Genomic DNA, 22,722 nt, shown 5'->3' with positions numbered 1-22,722 from the left:
CTTTTTAGAACCCTGCACTTAAAAGGAAATGGGAAACAAATGCTCCTTCTTCAGAGAAAATAACCTCCACTCTCACCATCTTAGGATCTTTAACCCCCTATGGCTGAATTTTTTCAGTCTCAGCCCAGGAATTCCCATTCAGATGAATGTACATATCATTCCCACCTAAAAAAACTACTCTTTGAAGCCAATTCAAGTTATTAAGTACACTGTTCTAAAACCAAGGGCACATTTCTAGTTAAATAGCCATTTGGTGGCTTTCAAAAAGATAATATATAGAAAAGATCAGAGGCTATTACCCATCCATCTTTCTGTTTGATGACCTCGTCCCATCGGATGTGAGATTGGGTCGAAGAAATACGTCCAGGAGCTGTCCTCTTGACTTGGCGTTGTCATTCTTTGATCTGGATGGCTGTCATGGGCTGGGGCTGTTGTGACCATGTAGTTCAAGCAATTGTCAAAGTGTTAGTTGACATCGGGCCAGGGATACACTGATACTTTTTAAAAGACTTTATTCTCTAGACAAGACAATGAAACCATCTTCCTGGTATAGAGGGCAAAGAAGTTGTGTAAACATAGATTGTTTTAGCAGGTATGAGTTTGTTCATGTGCATTTACCTAGCAGTCAGCAGGTGAACTAGAGGACACAAAATCATTAATGACTCCTGCAGTGAGTGCAGGATGACTTATAGACATCAAGTGAGGATGAAGAAGTAGTTATTGAACCACACGCCATGTTGCCACCATCCCCTAACAGAGGAAGTCTGAGCACATGATGTCATTCTGAGATGACCACGTCCCAGTGAAATGCACATTAGGCTGGTAGTGATTTAGAGAAGGAATCAGGTAACAACTTCCCACAAGATAAACATGAAAGTAAATGCCATTCATCTCAAAACCATGAATGGAATCCGTTAGAAGCATTATCTCCTAACGATGGGATTCCCGGCACGAGTGACATATAAGAATTCAGCACATGCTATTGCTTCATTCTGAGCCAGTGGAGACATATAGGTAGAGAAGAGTACAACAGTAGCCCCTTAGCAACCATCACATCACATGGCCAGTCACCGAATCCATAGCTCTGCCAAGTTCACATTCAGAGGCTTTCACACACTGGCATTTCCATGTTTCTGCCACACAAAGAGTCATGCATAGGGGCCTGCAGCGTCCAGTTATCTGGCATCACTTAGACATGATGACTGGACTCGAGTCCAATTTCCATGATCCCACAAGTCAGGAATAGCGAAGGTGTGGGTTTTTGTAAATCTAAGAAGAAAGCACTATAACTTCAAAGGGAAAGCTCCTGATAGACATGACAAAAGGGCTAAATGACATCAGAGAGGTATTTTTCCCAAACCTTCTAGTTCCATTTCTTCCAACACTGGGGTTCTAACCAAGGGCTTTCTAACATGCCCAGTATTTCATAAAGCCATGCTGTCCATACAAAACAAAAGGGAGTATTTGAGAAGATCAGAGTCTCTGCTACAATCTCACTAGGGGATGCCCAAAACTGGATCTGAAAGTGATATACAAAAGGGGCATATTCTCTGTCTCCTTTGTACACTCTATCCATTCCTCCTTTGGTGATTTGTTATGAGCATCTGAGGATTGGCTCTGTGTTGACCACATCAAAATTTATTAAAGAATCTTAACATCTTGTGACAATTCCTTCAATGTCTTTCTGTTCTGTGTCCTTGGTGCTCAACATTGAACCCAGAAGGAAGCTTCCACCCAAGACTGCTTATTAAACAATCCATTACCAGCTGTCCCTGCTGTTGAATGAGAGTCTTCTTTTGGTGATTGGGAATATCCCCCATGCCATCCGTTCTCAACCCACGGCTCCTTCCGGGTAGCTGTTTCTTCCATTGTACTACTAGCGATTTCCTGGGCTGTGAGAAGACGTCAGTTGTGAGCCTTTATTGTTCAGTTTCCTAACCAACATGTATCTTTCTACTTTCAGGCCATATATACATGGGAGAAAAGATAGAAAAGGGAAGCAGCAAGGAGTGAGACCACTCATATTCTGAAAGGGGTATTAGAAATCAGTGGCCCAATCCTTCCATTTTTCAGATAGGAAAACTAGGACCCAAAGGAGTCTTGCTCAAAATCCTATAGCCAGACTGGCACCAAGTCAGGGCTAGACCACAGTCCATGAATTCCCAGTATGACTCTTAATTTACTGTTGTCCACAGCCTCATATAGCCTTGGAGAGAACTAACTGTGTGTTCAAAGGATTAACCTCTTTGCTACAGTGATTTGGGGGGGAGGAATATATTATACACCAGCGGGGGACAAGATCAACCTAGTGGGAAGACTTCTTAAATGGTGGTCACGTAACCCACGGTCACAAGCCCTGGAAATGCACCTGCAGTGGATTTGTCCAGCAAGATAGATGTTGACGATGACTGGGACGCTGCAGCACCAGCACGTTACGATGTTATGTCTATGTGGCTTCTAAAATTGTCAAAATTACTTTTTAACAAAATTAAGTCAATGGAAGAAAACTATTCTAGCCAGTGTTTGACATTGTGTAAACAATAGGGATGTGTGACAGGCTAAAAATGCCAGCCTCTCAGTGTTGTAATTGTCCAGTTTTAAAAAGAATAAATTGAATGGAATAAAATGTATCAGGGTGCCTTTGGGAAAAATCAGAAAGCCACTGTCATTTTCATGTATAGCAACTAATAGCAAATGTTTAATTCATCAAGAAAATGAGAGTCTATAAACTTGCCAAGCCAAAGTATATTTTGCAACCGGTAAGACTGGCTGCATTTCATAATTTTAGAAAATGATATGTGTGATTTGATAAAAAGAAAAACCTTTAAAAAATAAAACTTGTGTCCTCGTTTTACCTTTGCATTGGCCATAACATTTCTGGGGTTAACTGATTATCCAGAGGGAGGAAAGAAGATGCCCCAAATCTTCGGTTTTACCTCCCACTGACTAAATCAACTACCTCCTGACGAATAATGAAGTTAGAAAAACCATGGGGTGTAATTACAAAAAATGGGAAAATTAACCCAAACATAAACTGCCCATTCAAAACTTTTTAGAAAAGAAAGAAGAAAAATGTATGCCTGTGGGCACATGCACACAAACATGCATGCTGTGCGTGCGAGCATACACACACACACACACACACACACACACACACTACTCTATCACTATCTTTATAAACATAATGATCACTTAAATACCCAGTAACCCCTCCTGTCTTCAACATATGGATTAGCAGAGTGTAGGATTTCCATCATAAAATATGAAGGTTGACTCTCTTCTAGAAGGTGACTCTCTTCTAGAAATTGTAATGTTCTTTAATAAAGCCCCGAAGTCACCATCCAGAATCTCTTTAGGTTGCAAGTACCTATAAGGGCACTGGTATTGTAGTTACTGCTTTCTCTTTCCCTCTGTCAGGTTCTGTTCCGTCTGGTTTTTCAACTATGCTCCAGTCATGATGTCCCCTCCTGCCCCCCATCACCACCTTTCAACAATGGACTCATTAATTCCAAGCCTCTTAAGTAGTTTTCTGCTTTTTAAGTACAAACTGTCTTAAATTCTAAGATATACTCTTAGGTTCCCAGGAGGATTGGTATGGAATCCCACTCCAAATCCAGAGACTTCTGCTTCTCATTTCTGTCTTCTATGGGAAGATTCTTGTTAACTCAGCCCGTAATCCTCACACAAAAATAAAATCCACTAGGATAAGTAATGAGATGCAGGCCTGTTGGGCATACTCAGTACGACGGCCAGGACATAAAATCCATGTCCTAGTTGATGTCTGAAATGTTTCTTTTGTCATCTGAAGGCCTCCCTCAGACTATGGCATTTTCCCTTTGGTTTCTAAGTGGTAGTTTCTTATGTTTTTGTGTTCAGAATATCTAAGACTAATGACAGTGAACCACAGTTTTAACGATGCTACAAGCTGTTATCCTAAATTAAAGTTTCTTTTATTCCAAACATGATAGGCATGTCTCCAATAGAGAGAGATGAAAGAAGAGTATATACTTCTTACTATTTTTTTTTGTCTTATCCTCACAGACCAGTAGTGGTACTTGAGATTGTTTTGGAAAACCTGAGATGTTTGGACATACATAGAAATAGCAGCATCAAAGCTTTCCCTCAAGTTACTCCAGGCTTAATAACAGAAAAAGAACAGTCACGGAAATTCTAATACAGTCTATATGAGCTACTGACCTTTCCTCCAAGGGGACCAGGGATGCCTTTCTATAGTGCAGTGAGGAACAAAATGTAAAAAAAACCAACAGAAACCAGATTCACCAAAGATCTTCACAGATGATAAGGATTCCAAAGATCGATGCACTGGTCAAGCTTTCTTTCTGGATCCCACTGCTCAGCACCGAAAGATATACTCTGCATCACACATTTCCATAAACACATGCAAATCACCCAAACGGAACCCTTAGGAATCTCTAATACACACACACACACACACACACACACATACACACACACACACACACACAAAACCTATCTCAGATACATTAAAAACATTTTTAACTTTTTCAACATTTTGGCCTTCTGGGCAACAAGTTAGCATGCTTCTTCCAGTTTCTAAAACCTATGTATAGATTTGGCAGTTTTCCGTGCTCTGTGGATAAACGAGATCACTGCATAGAAATAGAAGATGTGGCTAATGTCTAAAAAAAAAAAGTCTTTCCTATTCTTCAGAATGACTTCCGCCAACTCATCTAAACCAGAATGGCTGACCGCCATCCTCCTTACTTGTGCTTGTAGAATGCTGGGTCTCCTCTTCATCATGATGCTCATGGTGAATGAGAGTAGAGTGTGGTTCGCGGGTCCAGCTCTCTCCATTAGCAGTGGTGCCACTTCTGTCCACATCTGCCGTGACGATGGTTATATATACTGTGACTTTTTATCAACCAACCTTTGATGTTCTGTTCTTCCATTAAAATGCATGCTATTTAATAGTACCCTGCCTAAACAGTACCTCGGAGCATCTATGCCCAAAACTGCTGAGTGGCTCCACCAATCTCTCCCAAGAGAAAAATTAATGGGCATGAAATTTCTTAATGATTACCTGTTATTCTACTTCAACTACTTTGTCAAGGGCAGCACCATAAACCATTTTAATGCATTCATTTTTATAATAAGGCAACATAAAGCATCTTGAGCCCAGATGGTACGATTGATAAATGGCTCCTAGGTCGATCTGAGTATCCTCGTGATAGTTAGGAATCTGTGATGAGATATTAACTAAATTTCCCACTGTGTCCTGATGATTGACCTTTGCAGCATCACAGACTTTGAGGGGGAAAAAAATCCTTAATTAAGTATGCATAACCCATTACCAGTCATCCTTGTAGTTGTCTGAAGTAATACTCCTGGATTCGATTCGTCTGGGCTCCACCGGGTCCAATCCTGGTTCTGTTTTGGGTGGTTAAAAAGCCGTGGTGTGGTTGAAACTGTGATAATGATGATTGAAGCAATTAGGGAAATGTTATGTCTTGAGCCTTCACCACTTGTTTTGCACATGTCTCCCTTCTTTAGTCTATGCAGTGAATGAATCATCTATACCAGGCTGTATAGATGGTTGAGTGGAAATGGAGGGAAAGCAGAGAAGGACTTCAGCTTGATTCAGCCATACTGTTAAGCATCTCAGTGTCCTCTGCATTCCGTCATAGAATACGCTGGGGTCAGAACATGAGATTTTTCTGGAGAAAGCAGCCAAAGAAGCTGCAGCAGAAGGAAGGACAGTTTTGGAAACACCAGCCCTCCACCGAGGAGCACCAAAAACAGCAGAGCTTTGCCCATCCATGCAGTCTGTAATGGCCCTGTGCATTTGAAAGCCCAAGGAATTGGTATCCCTGGCAAGGGTGCTACATGTAGATCTTCAGGCTGAAGAGGGAGATACCTAAAAATTATACCGTGATAATCACTTTATTTCATTCGTAGTTTCGGCGGGGAAAGGAACACTTTCAGCAGGCATGGATTTCCTACAGATGATTCTAAGAAAGAATATCCTCCTATGGCAGCCATATGATTCAGCTATCCATTTCCAAATAGTTACAAACACCTATGGTATTCTCATCAAAGACCAAGCATTTCATGAGCAAGCCATTCACAGCCAATGAAGGAAAAACAGGATTCACACATTCGGTAGAAAAGCACCATAGATAACCAACCACCATTAACAGCACGTCCCGGAAGAGAAAGGCAACCTTCCACCAGCAGCCCAATACTGGCATAGGGGATGCACCTGATAGAAGGATCCTGACAAAATTGGGATCAATTGCTTTTGTGAAAATATTATTTGTAAATCCACCCAAATTCTTTCAAACTGAATTTTGAGGCTCAACTGATACAAAATTCTTTTCAGAACTATAATGCTATCAGTTCTACTTCACAAGTTAAGCAGGTCAGGTTTCAAATAATTATCTGCATTCCCAATAAGCATGAAAAAGTGGCAGCTGACACAGCCCTATGGAAGAAAGAAGGCATCCTGTGGAATTGTGTGCACAGGGACCAAGCAGAAAAGGGAACTGAAATTGGAAAATAAACCACTGAGATGAAAACTACCCAGGGGAGTTTTCCCCAGGAGCTTGATCACACGGTTTATTTTCAGATTGATCTGTTTGGGTCACTACCCAAGAAAGCTGAGTTTCTGAAGTATCAAGTCCACATCTTTACTGATGGCCCCATCTGGAAGATGGGCCCACTTCCTCAACCCACAATACAGTGTAATAGTAAATAAAACTGGTTTTTTGGTTTTCTTTCTGAAGTCATTAAAAAGGGTTGCCTTGTTTTATGGACCAAGCTCTAGGGAGGTGTAAAGAATACACCACTTACAAGCTTAGATATAAAGCATCTAGTTCTCTTGAGTATTCTCTATTTCTCTTGAGTATTTGTGGCTTCAATCCCATATACTCTGATGCCTCAGGATCCAAGCTATTGTTTGGACTCCTCCCTTCCTGGGTGCTACCCACTTGGGGTAGTACTTTCAGGTTTCAACAGACAGAGAGGACTTCAGTGACCTGGGAGAGTCTGCTTCACACTGCAAAGGTATACTTTCTCTAAGGACTTGTGTGATAGAGTCAAGTTCGGAAGTCTCATCTCTGTTCAGCAATACTTAGATCATACGGATACGTCTAGGGAACCCAGTCACCTGGCGGAATATGAGTGATCATTGCCTGTTTTTTTCCTAAGGATGTTATTCAGCTTAAGTTCCATCTCTGTTCTCACAAAGTTTTATAGCTCTCACAAATGTGGATATTATTCAGTGGTTTCGCTATTGAAACACGATTGTTTTTAACAGTTGGTGTTGTTTTGTTAAAGCTCAGCTGACATTTGTCCTTCCCTTCAATGTCTTTCAGTCCTGTTGGTGCCCTATTCATATGTTATAACTAGGTTTGTTCCCTTGATTTCAACCAAGTTTTGATTACAAGTCTTGAAGGCTGGTTCCCAACTTTTAAGGCTTTCTAGGGCTGTCTAAGTCTTCAATTTAGAATCGTCTGCAATTTTTAATCAGTAACCTCCCAATCACATGCTAATGCTCCCATTAACCATAGTTAATGCTGTTTTCATCTTTGTGTTCCCAGCAACAAGCCAGTAGGTACACAATATATATCTGTTGTCACGTTTTACTATGTCATTCCCTGACAAAGCTCAAGAAGAATCTGCTGTAGCAAACCACATAAATAAACAAAACAGAAAGAACCTAAGGCATTTGGAATTTTATGAAAGATATTTGCCCCATTGCTTCCCCCAATATCTTTGGGCTTCCATTAGAAGAAATCATTTTTCTTCCTTCATACTCTTATCAAGGTATAACCAAAGTGTGATCACGGGCTTATGCTCATTTTCCACATTAACGATTCTCCAAGATAGACCCTCCTGGGCATCACTCGGGTTAATCATCAAGCCTTGCATAAATGGTTCTACTGTAATTGATTATTCTTACTGGTACTGGAGATAAAATCTTCATCATCATCAATGCCTGATCCAGAATAACTGGGGTGTTTGTCTCTTTCATCTTCGTTTTCTTCGGTTGGTTCCCAGCCTGCTGAGATGATATTTGAATCCATACCTGTTATGGTGACTTATGTTAGTGGCTGGACTGGATGCCAAACAACCCATTTGACAGAGGGAGAAAATGAGGCACAGAACATATAATGGAATTCCCAACATTTTAAGAGCAGAGTGAGACATCTAGCTTGTGTATCCCCAAATTCTTGCATCCTGGTCTCTGAAGCTAATGCATAGATTGAAAAACAACCGGCTATGACTTTTACAACTGAATGTTATCTTTAAGGAAGTGAAAAAAATAAATATGGACATAATGCCACCAAAGACACAAAAGAAAAAAAGGCCAGTAAACACTCCCCCACCCCTCCAGGCTTTCAGATTATTAACTTATTAATTAAACATATGCCATCAAAGCTAGGGTGCCAAGAATAGACTGGAAACGTTTCCCATATCCTTCTTTTTTTTTTTTTTGGTTCAGCAACCTTCAGAAAAATTTTGTAATCTAAACATACGTCAATCATTCTTAAAATCCCATAGTTGTACTCATGATTGGTTAGTTCATGTTTTGACTTTGTACTGCATCACAACACCCTAGCTCTGAACGCGAATGAAAGCTGAATTACCATTCCCACCAGCACTGCAGCATACAGAAAAATAAAGTGAATCCGTTAACAGGGAAATCATGCCTGGCATTTATTAGTCCACCAAAAGGGTTGACTAAAGTGAACTGGAGCCAAGGTTTTGAGAAATTCTCACGTTTTCCCTTTGGGCTGCATCATTGGAAAGAAGATGGAAACCCTCTGCCTCTTTTTACTGGTTACTGTAGAAGATGCCTTTTTACTGAAAAGGGGTTTCCTGTATTTTGAATGAGATTTGTGCTATCTTTTGGAGCAACCGATTGTCTTTCAGCCATTTCTTACAGCCAGTGTCTACCCCAAGAATCATTCCACAGATGGAGATTTTCTATGTTTTTCTAGTTCTAGCTATGCTATTTTATTTTCTCATGGAAAGTCAAGAAGCTTCAATGACTTTTGTCATGTTAGAATATCTTTCAGGGCCAACATTTAGTTCTGTCATCAAGAGAGACCTGATCCCCTTTCACAGTGCTCTTATCAGCCTCCTCTGGGGCTGTATTAATTCTAGAGAGTAGAAAAAAGAAATCTGACTATTAATGCTATAAAATCAAACATGGATCTCAGAGCTCATGATCTTTCAAAAGTCATCAAAAACATTTGTGAAACCAGAATGGACTTTAGACTTAGATAGTATCCCTGAGGTCAATGAACTATTGAAAACTGTCAAGAGATCTTATGAAATGAGATAATAATAGCTCATTACCGGCCATTACTGTTGTTGTGTGAAGATGGTTCTTGGACTCTGATGGTTGAAACCACCACGAAAGCCAATCCTGGGCTTCTCGCCTCTTGGTTGCTGTTTTGGGAGTTGTACCACTAGAGCTCATCAAAGCTGTTGTAACCATAATTGAATTGATGGTTGAAAGGTTAATTATGAGTTCCTAAGAACCAGCACTGAATATGCTTTTGCCTCTTTCACTTCTCAAGAGAGTCATCTATATGTAATATAGATGGCGGGAAGAAATAGAAAAAGCACAGAAGTTCCACTTATTTTAGAAGCCCATACTGCAGGTCATAGAATGTCAGAAATGGAAAGACCTTAAATATCATCCGGTTAATGATCCTCATCTTAAAGAGGAAAAAACTGTTCTGGACAGACCCTGCCTTGTGTGGAGTCAGAAAGGCCAAATGGGAGGTCTCAAAGACAGCATGACAGCAGTCTTTGAATTTTTAAAAACTATAACATCACAGAGGGATTAAATTTTTGTCTGTGCTCCCCCAAAGGCCACACCAGGACCAGTGGCAAGAATTTCAGGGGATGACTATTCTTCCAAACGCTGGCTTTAAAAAGGTTATAATCTGAAATACCCAACAATGAACTTCTTCATAAAGTATTGTGTTCCCCGTCATCAGAAAGATCACTTAGCAGGAAAACTGTGTAGGAGATCAAATGATTAGAAGGGTTGATTGGGTGAAACTATTGAAGATCCTCTCCAAATCTGAGTCTATGATTCTGATACCAAGCTCCCCAGTCTTAGCCCACCATCTTCAACACACTCTATCTTCACCAAACAATATCATTCTCCATGAATTCAGGGTATGATATTTCCACCAGCAAGCCCAGATACATAATCCCGCAATCCCCAACACACAGAAGGATACCACATGAAGGGAAAGATGAAAAAAGATGACTTTCCACCTTTTTCCATTTAGTGTCCAGATCCTGTAGCAATTTTGCCCATGGCCACTTTCTATGTCAACACTATATTTTGCAAAGCAGAACGTGACATTTTGAGCCTGTTTTTGAAAGGAAGGTAATCAATCAGGAAAGGCAGGCACAAAGTGAACCAATGATCTCACTAATAAAATCAGAAATAAGAGTCCTGGTTTGAGACTTCCCAAGACTGCCATTTCTGCAACCATAATGTCCACCAGAAGAATATTTCATATTCTTCGGATAAAAAGCTGAAAAAAAGTTCAAGCAGAGAGGCTAAAACCATTATTAAATCCCCAAAGACAAAAGTAAGGTGATGAGATATCTTTTTTTCAGCTATCAAGAAAGCCCAGAAATGGCCCAAGATGAAGAACTGACAAGAAAGACCTTTTCCGTCACAATGTTTGTTCTATGAAGATAAACATTGTCAACATTTAAAAACAGTGTATTCTTTATTCTCCACGTCCCCTCCAGCATTACCTTATTCACTATGACATGTAATCACAACATAACATCAACACTATTTTCCTTACATGAGTATTTGTCAAAATAAAAAATATGGTTTACTCAATGTGTTATAAGCTAAGCAAGGGTTAAAGACCATTTTTATTACTCTCCTTCTGCAAAAAGAATGCCCAATTATTTTGAAATATGGTCATATCGTCCATCAATAAAAGTTCATAAAGGAAGATATGCTTGTCATCTCCCATTGTTAGAGACTTGGAATCTCTTCCCACATAAGCTCTCAATTCAGAATACTTTGGAAGGATTTGGAGTTAATAGTCAAACGTCCAGGAAACTGGTTAGAGGCCTAGATTCTGACGGAAAGCAACAAGTCATTGCCTCCACTTCACAGTTGAGGATTTAGATGTCCAAACCGGTGCACAGGGCCTACATTTTCCATCCATAAATCAGCATTTCCCTTTCTTATCATTGATTGTGATGATGAGATCAGCAGAAGGTAGGAGTATGCACTTTCTAATAGACTTCTTTTCAAGAGGCTATGTTCTGCATGAATCTCCTAACTGAAGCTTCTGAAGGAAAAATAATTGATTCTATGTGCATGTTGCCTTAAGGAAAACAAATAGAACATATAAGAGAATCCACTTGTGTCCCCAGATGCACAGGCCCCTCTAATAAATAAAATGGCACCAGATCCTGTTCTCCCGAAGGAGGGAGATGGGACATCAGTGGGAAATTTCTACATGATAATGGATGTCCTTTCTCCTTGACCTTGAAAAACCTGGCATTGAGGACAATGGATAAACAAAAGACATAACCGTTTACCTGTTGTTGCTGCTGCATGATCCTGAGTCTTAGGCTGTGAGTTACCCAACCAGAACCACATCCAATTATTTTGCTCCTGAGCTGCTGCGTGGCTGTTTGAGTGCACAGCTGAAGTAACTGGATCAATTATGAAAATACCATTTAGTGAGATTTTTCTACAAAACCTTTACACTCAGTTGTATGTACATATAAAGTTGTATCTATTACAGAGTGAAGATTAGAAAAGAAAGATCGAGGGCTGCTTTTATCTTTCCATTCTCCTAATGTCTCTTGGAATCTTAGAACAACATCAGAAAGGCAAATTCTGTACGGGTATCAAGTCAGTGCTACTCGTTCTTCAAACGAAACCCTCTGAACACAGGCTCAGAGCAAAATCAAGTAGGAACTTAATAACCTGTATGAAGGAAAAGAGACTTTATATTTACTTGATGGGGTGACCCAGCCATGAACTGAAGATCTTCGATGCAGCATTTCATCAAGTTGCTTTTGTTCATTTATTTTTGGAGTGGCTTTAGAGATGTTTTCTTGTATCTTTTCGGTCTATCACTTTGTGCTGGTAGTGTATGGTGACAACCGCCATTTCAAAGTTCCGCCCACACTCATTAACTTCAAGTCATGCTTTATGCTTGAGCAGGAACTTTGCAAAGGGTGTGTGTTCAAAATGTTGAACTCAGATAAGCTTTGCTGAGTATCCATCTATCACTTCCTGTCACTTTTAATTCTGACTGAGAATGTGTTTCCAGAAAAGAAACAAGACTGTCCAAGTCAGAGAAATTCTGGACTCTATTCTAATTAGAAAAAGGATAATCAGTAATGTTTTGTATTTTGAAATTCTCCATTTGACTCTCAAGTGGGACTTGAGTCCAGAATGTTTCCCTGTAGGGGTGCCTGGGTTGCTCAGTTGGTTGAACATCTCTTGATTTCGGCTCAGGTCATAATCTCATGGTTTGTGAGTTTGAGCCCCATGGTGGGCTCTGTGCTGACAGCTCAGAGCCTGGAGCCTGCTTCAGATTCTGGGTCTCCCTCTCTCTGCCCCTCCCCCACTCACACTCTGTCTCTCTCTCTCTCTCTCTCAAAAAATAAATAAACATAAAAAATAGAATGTTTCCCTACAGAAGACAAAGAGCAAAGATCATCAAGATAAACATCTAAACCAGTCGAGATTTTTAAAAGCCATTTTGAGTTATATACCCTTTTGAAAATCTGATATAAGTTATGACTTCTGTCCTCAAAAAAGTGATCCGACATATACGCATTCTCAAAAGTTTGGGTATTATTTCAGGTAGCTCCTGAATACCTTGTGACCTATCATTGAACCCACTGGAAGTAGGTATTAATTCCAAGAAATCCATTAATTCCAGGTGAAAACCTTTGACTCTGTATACAGCAAACATCAACAACCTGTGCAATGTACTCTGTGCTACCAAAGACACATTGGAACAGAATAGAGAGTACAGAGTAGAGAGATGAGGAGCCAATTTCACCAGGTAAGCCTGAGCATCTGCCTGGAAAATTCTCATGCACCCCATTCTGTCCTCAGAAACCTTATTAAAGCTATAGACCTTCTTGCCACCCTTGCCCTATAGAACACCAAGAAGAGACCAAGAGGAAGTAAAAATACAAGTGCAAGATAGAAATAGGAATATTTCTATTTTCCTGACAGGAATTCAGCAGAGTCGTCAATTTTCCCACCCTATGTGGGCCATGCCAGGCCAATAAAAGGTGTTTTTTACATGTGTATATAGATATATATTATATATACACGTGTATAATATATATTATATATTTTTTACATGTGTGTATATAATATATATATTATATATATATATATAATATATATCTATTTCTTTGACACCCAGAAGACAAGGAAATCAAGTGTCCCAAGGTAGGAGGCTGCTTTCTGAATTGGTTTAAGTTTCTGGATTCCAGAGAGTTCCAGATCACCGATAGAAAAGAGGCTGACAGCATGCCCCCAGGAAGGCTCTCCCCAAAATCACATTTGTAATAGAAACCTGCTGGAAACCCCAAATCTCCCCAGACGGCTGTTCTTACTGGCTTTCCCTACTGCCACCCACGAAGGACACTTAAGGAGGGAATGAGCCAGGCAAGCTAGAGATGTGCTTCTCTGTCCTCAGCCAGACCTCCTCTGGACATCGGTCCTCCTGTATCCATTAAGGAGGATTTGCTGTCACTCCCTCCCGCCAAGCTCTACCTTTTGGTCAACAGTCACGAAGTCACAAAGCTTTTGGAATCTCCTCACTGGGCTCAGAAAATGGGGTCTATTCAGGAACTTACCACTGGTAGCTTTTTCTAATATACCACGGACAGCTTTCAAGTTGCTACTTGGTTGTTTTCTTGGATGCCCTTCTTTGCACGAATGGATTTATCTGGAGCTGTCACTGGCCTGTCTGGATGCCAGAGCACTTCAATGACTCTCAGGTTAGCCCTGGACTCACTCTGTTGGACAAACGAGTCTCTCTCTTACTGAACTACTAAGAGAAACTTAGCTAAGTGCTCTGAAAAGAGGAAGGAACACTTCTCTTCTCAACCCAAATCCTGTGTTGTAGTTAGGTCTCAAAGCGTTCCTTCTGGATTTCTGAACAGTAGATGGGCTCCAAAAAACTCAGTCCAACTCTGGATCCTAAGTAGCTAGAGCAGCATTTGGCCCAGAGGAGACCTCAAATATTGGTTAATATTTAGTAAATATTGGTTAGTAGCTTACTAATCCTTATCTTCCTTCGGTATCACTTTCCAAGGGTATTCACCACTGGGTCCCAAGCATTGGAACAGACTTGGTACATTGTAGGTCCTCAAAATATGTTTGCTGACTAACTAACTTGAGCAGAAAATGTGCAATCCTTTAAAAGGTGTGGGGGGAGCCGGGGCGTTTCAGTTGATTGAGCATCCAACTTCGACTCAGGTCGTGATCTCCCAGTTCATGGGTTTGAGCTCTGCGACAGGGAGTCTCTCTCTCCCTCTCTCTTTCTCTGCCCCTCTCTCACTTGTGCTCACTCTGTCTCTCTATCTCTCTCAAAAATAAACAGTAAAAAAAAAAATTAAAAGATGTGCAATGACTGTCCATAAAATGACCCCGTTGCCTTTCCAAAGTACACATGAAATACTCACTATATTACATAGGCTAATACTGGATTGAATGTTAATTTCATCTAGTTCCTAAAAGATATATTTTGTCATGATTTTCTTCCTTGGTGGGAAATGGTACCTTAGAGTAGACTTGATTTGCCTCTTGCTGAGACCACTAATTGTTATGCCTGCCGACATCTGACAAAATTGCATGCCCTGATGATAGGCACCTTCGTCAGGGTTACTTTACCAAGGCAGGGCACTCCAGAAGTAGCAGGCAGCCAGCAGCACTGCCTGCTTGGTTTATAGAAGCTCCTCTCAAGAAGGGCTCTCCATGGGACAATAGACAGTGAGGTGACAATCCTCAGAGAGCCAGTAATCTGGGAAAGCATGGGCAGGTTGAACACATGTGCTCCCTGAAATGCTTCAAAGGATCTGCAGAGAATGACCAGCCTTCACGCCTATTTGTTCCGCACCCTCGGCAAGCTGCTCACAGAAATTTCAAACACTGTCAAGCAAGTAACCTTACATTAAGTCATAGTGCTCTGAAGGTTGCCCTGGCTTCTGGGTGGCAAGGCACAGACAGGGGCCCTATCTTGAGCATTCACAAAGCAGTAAACTTTTGCCACGCTCTTTGAGGACCAGAGTTCCAGCCCTTCAGAGCCACAGACAGGAAGAAAGAAAATCCACCCCATACCGGGAAAGCCGCCCAAGAGGCAGATGCCCTGTTTCATTTTGAGTAACCCTCCACAGAAGGAACGCAGTCAATCTGCAAACCTGTTTTAAAACAAACCATAGGGAGAAAGCAAAGAGGGAGGCAAAGAGGGAGATAAGAGGGCGATGCAAACACTTTCCAGTGAAAGTGGGCACAAAGGGCAAGAAAAAAAATCTCAAAGAAATCAAATGCAATGTTTACATATTTCCACTCTTGCAGTCCTAAAGTAATGAATTACCCACATAACCAAGCAAGTATGAACAGCCTTCCCCTACAGGCTGGGATATACAACTTTCAAGCAGATTTAATTTGATCAGATAATTCCTTCAGATATGCTTCCTTAAACCCAAAACAGAGGGATTGTTTAGTAAATCATGGGTGATGAGTGTGACTGAATATCGTACCATCAATAAAACAGCATAAATCAAGTTAAAACATAAAAACGTAAAGTTCGGTGGAAAAAAGCAGATGGAATGGTACGCATACGTTATGATCCCAACTTTACGAAAACAATCTTATCCAGAGGTGGGTAAGAACAAGAAAGAAACATGTAAAAGTAAAACTAGCTTCTGTATCACGCTTGTCACCATATCCCTGAGACAAAAGAACAAGAAAAATTCTTCTAAAAACACTTCCAATATGGCGCTTCTTCTCCCAAGGTAAGCAAAACAGAGGAGTAGATGGAAAAAAATTGTAGGCAGTAGCAGCAGTCAATGCATACAGGGCACTGACAGCCATAATAGCCCACCTCCCCAAACGAGGTCACCAACTTCTAGAGACAGGTGAAAATCAACACACAAGTGAGGGCCCGTCCCTCAGGAAGATCAGAGACATTTCTGCAAACAAATTGCCACCGGAAAGCCACAGTGATTCATTCTCCTTACTGGTAATGGCGGTATTCTCTGGATTGTTGGACACCCCTGTACTGCCTTGGTCCTGGGTCGGGTATGCAGTTGGAAGGTGGGTGTGGAAAATGTAGCCTCCTGAAGTGCTTCTTTCACTGGATGAGCCGCTGCTCACGTCATCGTCAGTGGGGTTGCTGGGGAAGATGTCTTCTGGGTTAGTTCTGTATTCACCCGTCTGGGAATAGCGGGTGCCGTCACGGTTAACAATAGCTGGGAGAGAGAGAAGCACTCTCAGAATTTGATGCAGACAGTTTCTGAGTTTAGGGAAGACTGGACTATCACACAAGACCGTGACTTTCAAAGCTATTTTTCCTTGTTATTAGGCAAACCAACACTTAACTACCTATCTGGATGGGTGGGGGGAGTAGGTGATGCACTAACGAAGGGTACCCTCCCCTGCCCACCCACACCTCCTGGAAATGGGGAGGGGAAAGTGGGTGTGTTTGGAAGTGTCCATATTTGTATTTCAGCTTTGTGTGCCTCTCGACAGAGCTGGTACTGAGCTTCAGTTCTGTCATTTGTCAAATGGGAAGAGTACTACCTTCTGTTATGACACACCGAGGGTAAAGTCCTCAGCATAGTCTCAAAAAATAATAATTCTCCCACTGGTTCCTCTCACCCCTTCTCAGTGACACGTAAAATTTGCTGCTATTGATTCCATCTATTTCTCGAAAGGATTCGAAGTAGGAGCAAAGAGGTTAGTAGTCTCAACAGGGAATATGTATTTGCGAATCCATGAAGAATTAGGCTTTCTTTCTAAGGGGCAAATGTTGTCAGTCTTCGAGAAGTCCTACTCTGGCTAAGGGATCAGCATGCCTAAAGAGTGACAGAGCCCATGCCCATCCTCTGTGACGCTCAAACTTGAATTTGAGAAGCGCAGAGGCATATAAAGATCAAACTCTTTGATTTCAACAAGGAAATGCCGACAACAGACACGAGGAGAAAAAGCAAGGATGAATTCGTTCACTGTTCCCCCTCAAAGGATTTTGCTGCCTTTGCCAAGTCTGGCCCACTCACCGCACAAGTGTGCACTTAGCTGACATTATTTTCTGCTATATTGCATTGGACTAAATATTCCTTTCGTCCACCTGTCTGGCTTGCCCAAGTGGAACTATTGGTAAAAGATAAAGTAAAAAAATATTCCAAGTCTCAAATAGCCCAATAACCTCTGCAGATGAAGACTTGATCAGGAGTTATGATGAAACTCAGAAAAGTCTGGACTTTGGAAGGTATTGGTGGGCACCAAGGAAACGGGATGTTTACTGAACATGACTGTGGGCCAAGCATGCATGAGACATATTACCTTTCTTCATTTTCCTTTCCGATCTCACCTGCTGTTCCATTCTCCAGATGAGAAAACTGAGGCTCAGAGAGTGTAAGTCATTCCTATCAGATCACCCAGGTGGTAAGGAACTAGGCCAAGCCTGACTGAGACAGCACATCTCACCTTGTGGGCCTCCCCTTCCTCCCACGGGGCACGAGTCAGAGACAATTTTATCTAACAGCACAGGGCTGGATGTGCGTGGCCAGGAAGATTCTCGGGCCTCCGCCACTGCCACCATTGTTCCCTTGTACACTGAGGGGTCTGGCTCTTAGAAGGCAGAAATCAGGCCTCCTCAACATTGTGACACCTCTCAAAAAAAAAAAAAAAACGAGGTTCAGAGGCCAGAAGATCAGGGTTAATAAGTTGACCTCTTTGAAAAGTTTGGTTGAGATTTTCTATTTTCATAGTGTCTATTTCTTGGGATCATCAAGATGAGTTTAGGTGGTTGTGGTATAAATAGTGTTGAAATCCCTATTAGGAAGTTTATGCCCTTTATAATTATCTTTCAGTGCTACAATTAAACATAAAATTTAGGGGGCTCGAATCCCTCTCCCCCTAACACTTATTAATCTCCTTCTGCGAGAGAGAACACGGCCTAAACTTAGAAACTTCAGCAGCTAGAATTTAAGAAGGCTCCTTAATTTGTCCTACATTTTAAGTATATGATTAAGGATACCTTCTGCTTATGACCAAGAATCGGGTTTTCCATTTGCAGGTATTTGTTTTTAAATAAACATAGTTTAAGTAGAAAAGAATGGACCAATTAAACACAAAATACCAAGGCAATGACTGTTCCGTGTACTTAGAAGGGCCAAAAAGAGTGAAAGTGGTTTTCAAATGACGGCAGTTTGAGGAACAATGTGTTGGGGTCAACCAAACTGTAGTTTCAAGCCACTGCAGGAGAAGGGAAAGGGACAGTGAATCACAGCCAGTGTCCCTAGCTGAGGGAAACAACTCTTCTACTCGCATGTGAAACACAGAAAATACACCTGATCCCTTTCCCAAGAATGGAGAAACGCAATCAGGGTTACAAGAAATACGTACTTATGGTAATTGGTCCTTCAAAGGCATTGGGCAGGTGTGTGACCGATGTACAATCTTCTCCAGGTGGAGCTGTGGGGTACCAAGGAAAAAAAGGCATGAGAACACTAAAAACTATGAGCGAAACCGATTTTTATTAGTTCGGATGGGGTTTTATTAAAAATTATCCCAAATAATTTTCTTTTTTTTATTATTGAAATACAGTTGACATACAATGTTACATTAGTTTTAGGTGTACAACATAGTGATTCAAAAAGTCTACACATTACTCAGTGGTCATCACGACATCTGTCATCTTACAAGGTTACTACAATATTAGTGACTATTCCCTATGCCATACCTTCCACCTCCATGACTTACTTATTTTATAACTGGAAGTTGGTACCTCTTAATTCCCCTTCACCTATTTCACCCATCCCTCCACCCTTCTCCCCTCAGGCAGCCATCAATTTGTTTTCTGTATTTATGATTCTGTTTCTGTTTGTGTGTTCATTTGGTTTTTAGATTCCACCTATAAGAGAAATAAGTAATTTTCTTTTTCTGAAACTTGATGAAGCCTCCTAGGAACTTCCCTGACCTTTGTGATGCGTTTTCCATTTTTACTTACCTTCATACACTTTTGGAAGCTTACTTGTTCCTCTTTCCCCCCTAATAGATTCATTCATTAAACAAATACATATATATGTTCTCTACCAGGTGTTGTGGAAGGCTGGGGATATTATGGTAAATAATATCTCTAATAATATGAGGCATACATTAGAAATTACTTTTTAAGTTTGCTATTACACATGTAATGTGGGGGGTTACCGGGCTGGCTCAGTTGGTTAAGCATTGATCTCAGCCCAGGTCATGATCTCACAGTTTGTGAGGTGGAGCCCCATGTCAGGCTCTGTGCTGACACATGGAGCCTGCTTAGGATCCTCTCTCTCTGCCCCTCCCACACATGCACTCTCTCTCAAAATAAAGTAAATAAAAAAATAAATAAAAGGAATGTGGGAGGATTGTAAAAACATTTTTTAATAAAGAAGTGCGTGAACTATAATGAAAAAATGATGTGCAATCCCAGTACTCTATAGAAATGAAGGAAACACATGACAGACCAATATAATCAAATGTTTGTCAACATGAACCACATGAGATTATGTAGATTGAAATACGCACCAAGAATTTACTTGATAGAAATATTCCTTTTTGATGCACTGGTATGTTGATTAATTTAGCTGACTCCTAAGCCTACTCTGTCTAGACTTCTTCCAACATATGGTTAATGAGGTAGGTTGTCCACCATTGGTCTAGGTGCCCAGACTAATTCCTGAGACCACCGTGCTGGCATACCCCACCATGGGCACCCTGGTTTCTTTTCCTTTGTCCTCCGTCTGTCTTCTATTTTCCCCTCTTCTTCAGGAATAAAGATTTCTGACTGTAGTTGGGATTCTCCTAACCACCCAGAGACATTACTAAGTAGCTGTCTGAGAACACTTCGTAAAACCTTCTGAAAACGCCCTGGAAATTCCACCCTGCATACCTGAGCCCTAAAATAGAAGATCGAAGAATGCCTTCACCAGCTGTTCCATTTATGCCCAAATGCTCTATATGGTAACTAGACTTGGTATAGAGCTCCAAAAACTCAGATAGCCTCAAACTAGCTTTGCTATTGCAGGAAGTTTGGATCCATTTGTGAATTATGGCTTTTATACCGTGTGTATGAGTGTGTGTGTGACCTGTGCCCAAAATGGCAGCTTATTTGTTAGGTTGGTTTCTCCCTAGAGTTGCTTCTTAGAAAAGAAGAAGGAAGAAAGAGATGGATGGATGGATGGATGGATGGATGGATGGATGGATGGATGGATGGACAGAGGTAGGAAGACTGCTATTACTAGCAAGGCTGTGATCATAAGTATTTTAAGTGTTCTGCCATAAATTAATGGGTACTCATAACATAACATTGGTAAGGGGATGCCCTTTACCTACCTATTTCTTTGACCTTATAGTGAAACTAACCAGCAGCTTTATATGTTCAACTGGAAAAAAAACAGGTTTTAGGAAAAGCCATTCTTGCAAAGCCTAATTAAAAGATTTCTCAGAAGAGGGTCTCAGAGAATCACCTTCTCAGTAAGGCTGTCCCTCACCATCCAATCTCAGCCAGCCCCTTACCAGTCCCCTACATAACACCGCCATCACGTGTTTGCTCGCAGCTTTTCTTCTGGATCACTGCTCTCTCAAATTATCTTGTTCATTTGATCTCATGGTTGTTCATAGCACATGTCCCAAACCTAACCCCTGCTCCATAGACATATGTAAGTGCTACAAGATGAGTGGTGACCTTATCTGTCTTGGGCAGAACATTTATGTGTGATGGGGTCAGAAAGGGACTTGATAAATATTTGTTTAATCAATGACAGGAGAAATACCATTATAATTCCCCACAGGTCCATTCTTCCAGGAAACATACTTAAGATGTTAACCTTCCAAATGCACTGCCATTATACACAGGTCAAGAAATGTTTAGATAAACCCTGAGTGGCAATGCTATAAGAAATACTTTTTTAAAAGTTTTAGAAATGTCAGTTGATTTATTCATTTTAAGCATTACTCATGTGACAGATAAAAAAAAAATAGAGCAAAAAAGATGAAAATGTTCCTGTCCCTGCTTTTGAGGAATTCACAAGGTCATGGGGAACAATAACAATATTTCTTCAGATTTTTATAGCTTTCAAATAATTTTCCCAATGATTTCCTCATTTGAAAATCAGGACAAATAGCCAACCTGGGAGATCTTGAAGTCTCTATCCTGTGTGTTGTGATAACGCCACCAGAAACCGGCCTGGCCTGTGAGATGCTCCTTTTTTTAAATTTTCAATTAAAAAAAAATTTTTTTACTGGGGGGAAGAGGGAGGAAGCACTCAACTGGAGGAGGGGCAGAAAGAGAGATGGAAAGAGAGAGAATCTTAAACAGGCTCCACACTCAGCATGGAGCCTGATATGGGGCTCGATCCCATGACTCTGGGACCCTGACCCCAGCCGAAATCGAGAGTCAAGCACTCCACTGACTGAGCCACCCAGGTGCCCCAGGGATGCTTCTGATACTGTCACGTTGCACAAATCCAGAAACAGGTTTTGGAGGATGACCTCTTAATGACAGGGATCAAACAACGTTCTCCAAATTCAAACACAACTGCAGGCAACAGCCGTGCCCTGGGAGGGAATTCCCAGGAGTTAGGTTGGTGTAGAATGGGGCACAATGTAAAAAACATCAGGACAGTTTTGTAAATCATTAGTGCATTTGTTCCAAAGGAGCCTCTTCATGCTCTAGTTCACCTTAACTTTTATAAAGGACATCAGATCCGCCGAGCACACTAGGATGAATGGTGACCCAAATGTGCAATTAATCCCTTCACGCTCCCATGTCGGACTCCAGGGGTTCACTGACAGGTCTCTATTCTATTTAATGAGCACTGCACTGCTGGGAGGGAGAATCAGGCCTGCTGAGCTTCTCCTGAACCCCAGGAGTCGTTAGAAAGACTCTGGGGTGGGCTTTCTGGCAGGCTGCACCTTGAACTTGGCCTCCATTACAGCTAAACAGCCAAAAGAACTGTCAATTATTCCGTCTAGCCAATGACTCGGTGTCAGGTAGAAAGACATCTTCCTCAATGCCTGATACATTCTAGGTATCCAATAAATATTTGTTGAATGGATGAGTGAGTGAAGAGACAAACAAATGTAGAATCTTCTCCTAAATCCCTCCTTCAAAAGAGAATGGGGTGTTTTACTGGAGGCAAACTTGAAAACTGAACTGATTCAACCCAGTTCTCTGGGCTGTTAACACAGAGGCCACCAGGCTTGTGCTGGGCCTTCCTGAGAGAGGAGGCAATAAAAATAAAAATCATGGAGGCTTTCCAAGGTCTGCCTTATTTTCATTTGTAACCCACAGGCCATGTTTTACAAAAATACTGCTGAAACCGTAAGCACACGGAAGTGGTCTGCTAAGATTGAGCTGGCTTTGGTCCCTGTAGACCAAAAGGGTCTTGTGGGAGATCTCATCATTGGGTCTTGACCACCTGCTGGCAACTCTC

The 22,722-nt window shown here is 41.2% G+C and overlaps 1 protein-coding gene across 4 annotated transcripts in view; it reads right to left on the bottom strand.

The window, feature by feature from the left end:
- The window catches only part of CD44 (CD44 molecule (IN blood group)), a 90,201-nt gene that overhangs the window by 24,387 nt on the left and 43,092 nt on the right, over nt 1-22,722 (bottom strand). For 2 of the 4 annotated variants that reach the window (XM_077777515.1, XM_077777516.1), the window contains exons 4-5: nt 18,656-18,724; nt 16,267-16,497 (exon numbers count right to left, since the gene is read on the bottom strand). In XM_077777515.1, coding sequence (XP_077633641.1) covers nt 16,267-16,497; nt 18,656-18,724 — 300 coding nt within the window. Of the gene's footprint in view, nt 1-299; nt 429-1,763; nt 1,893-4,746; nt 4,864-5,333; nt 5,448-7,942; nt 8,069-16,266; nt 16,498-18,655; nt 18,725-22,722 lie in introns of all 4 variants that reach the window. The other 2 variants (XM_077777513.1, XM_077777514.1) reach the window with 2 other exon arrangements.

Source organism: Crocuta crocuta, unplaced genomic scaffold (assembly GCF_008692635.1).
Source record: "Crocuta crocuta isolate KB4526 unplaced genomic scaffold, BGI_CrCroc_1.0 scaffold384, whole genome shotgun sequence".
Lineage (NCBI taxonomy): Eukaryota > Metazoa > Chordata > Mammalia > Carnivora > Hyaenidae > Crocuta > Crocuta crocuta.
This window is presented reverse-complemented; position numbering and strand designations above follow the sequence as displayed.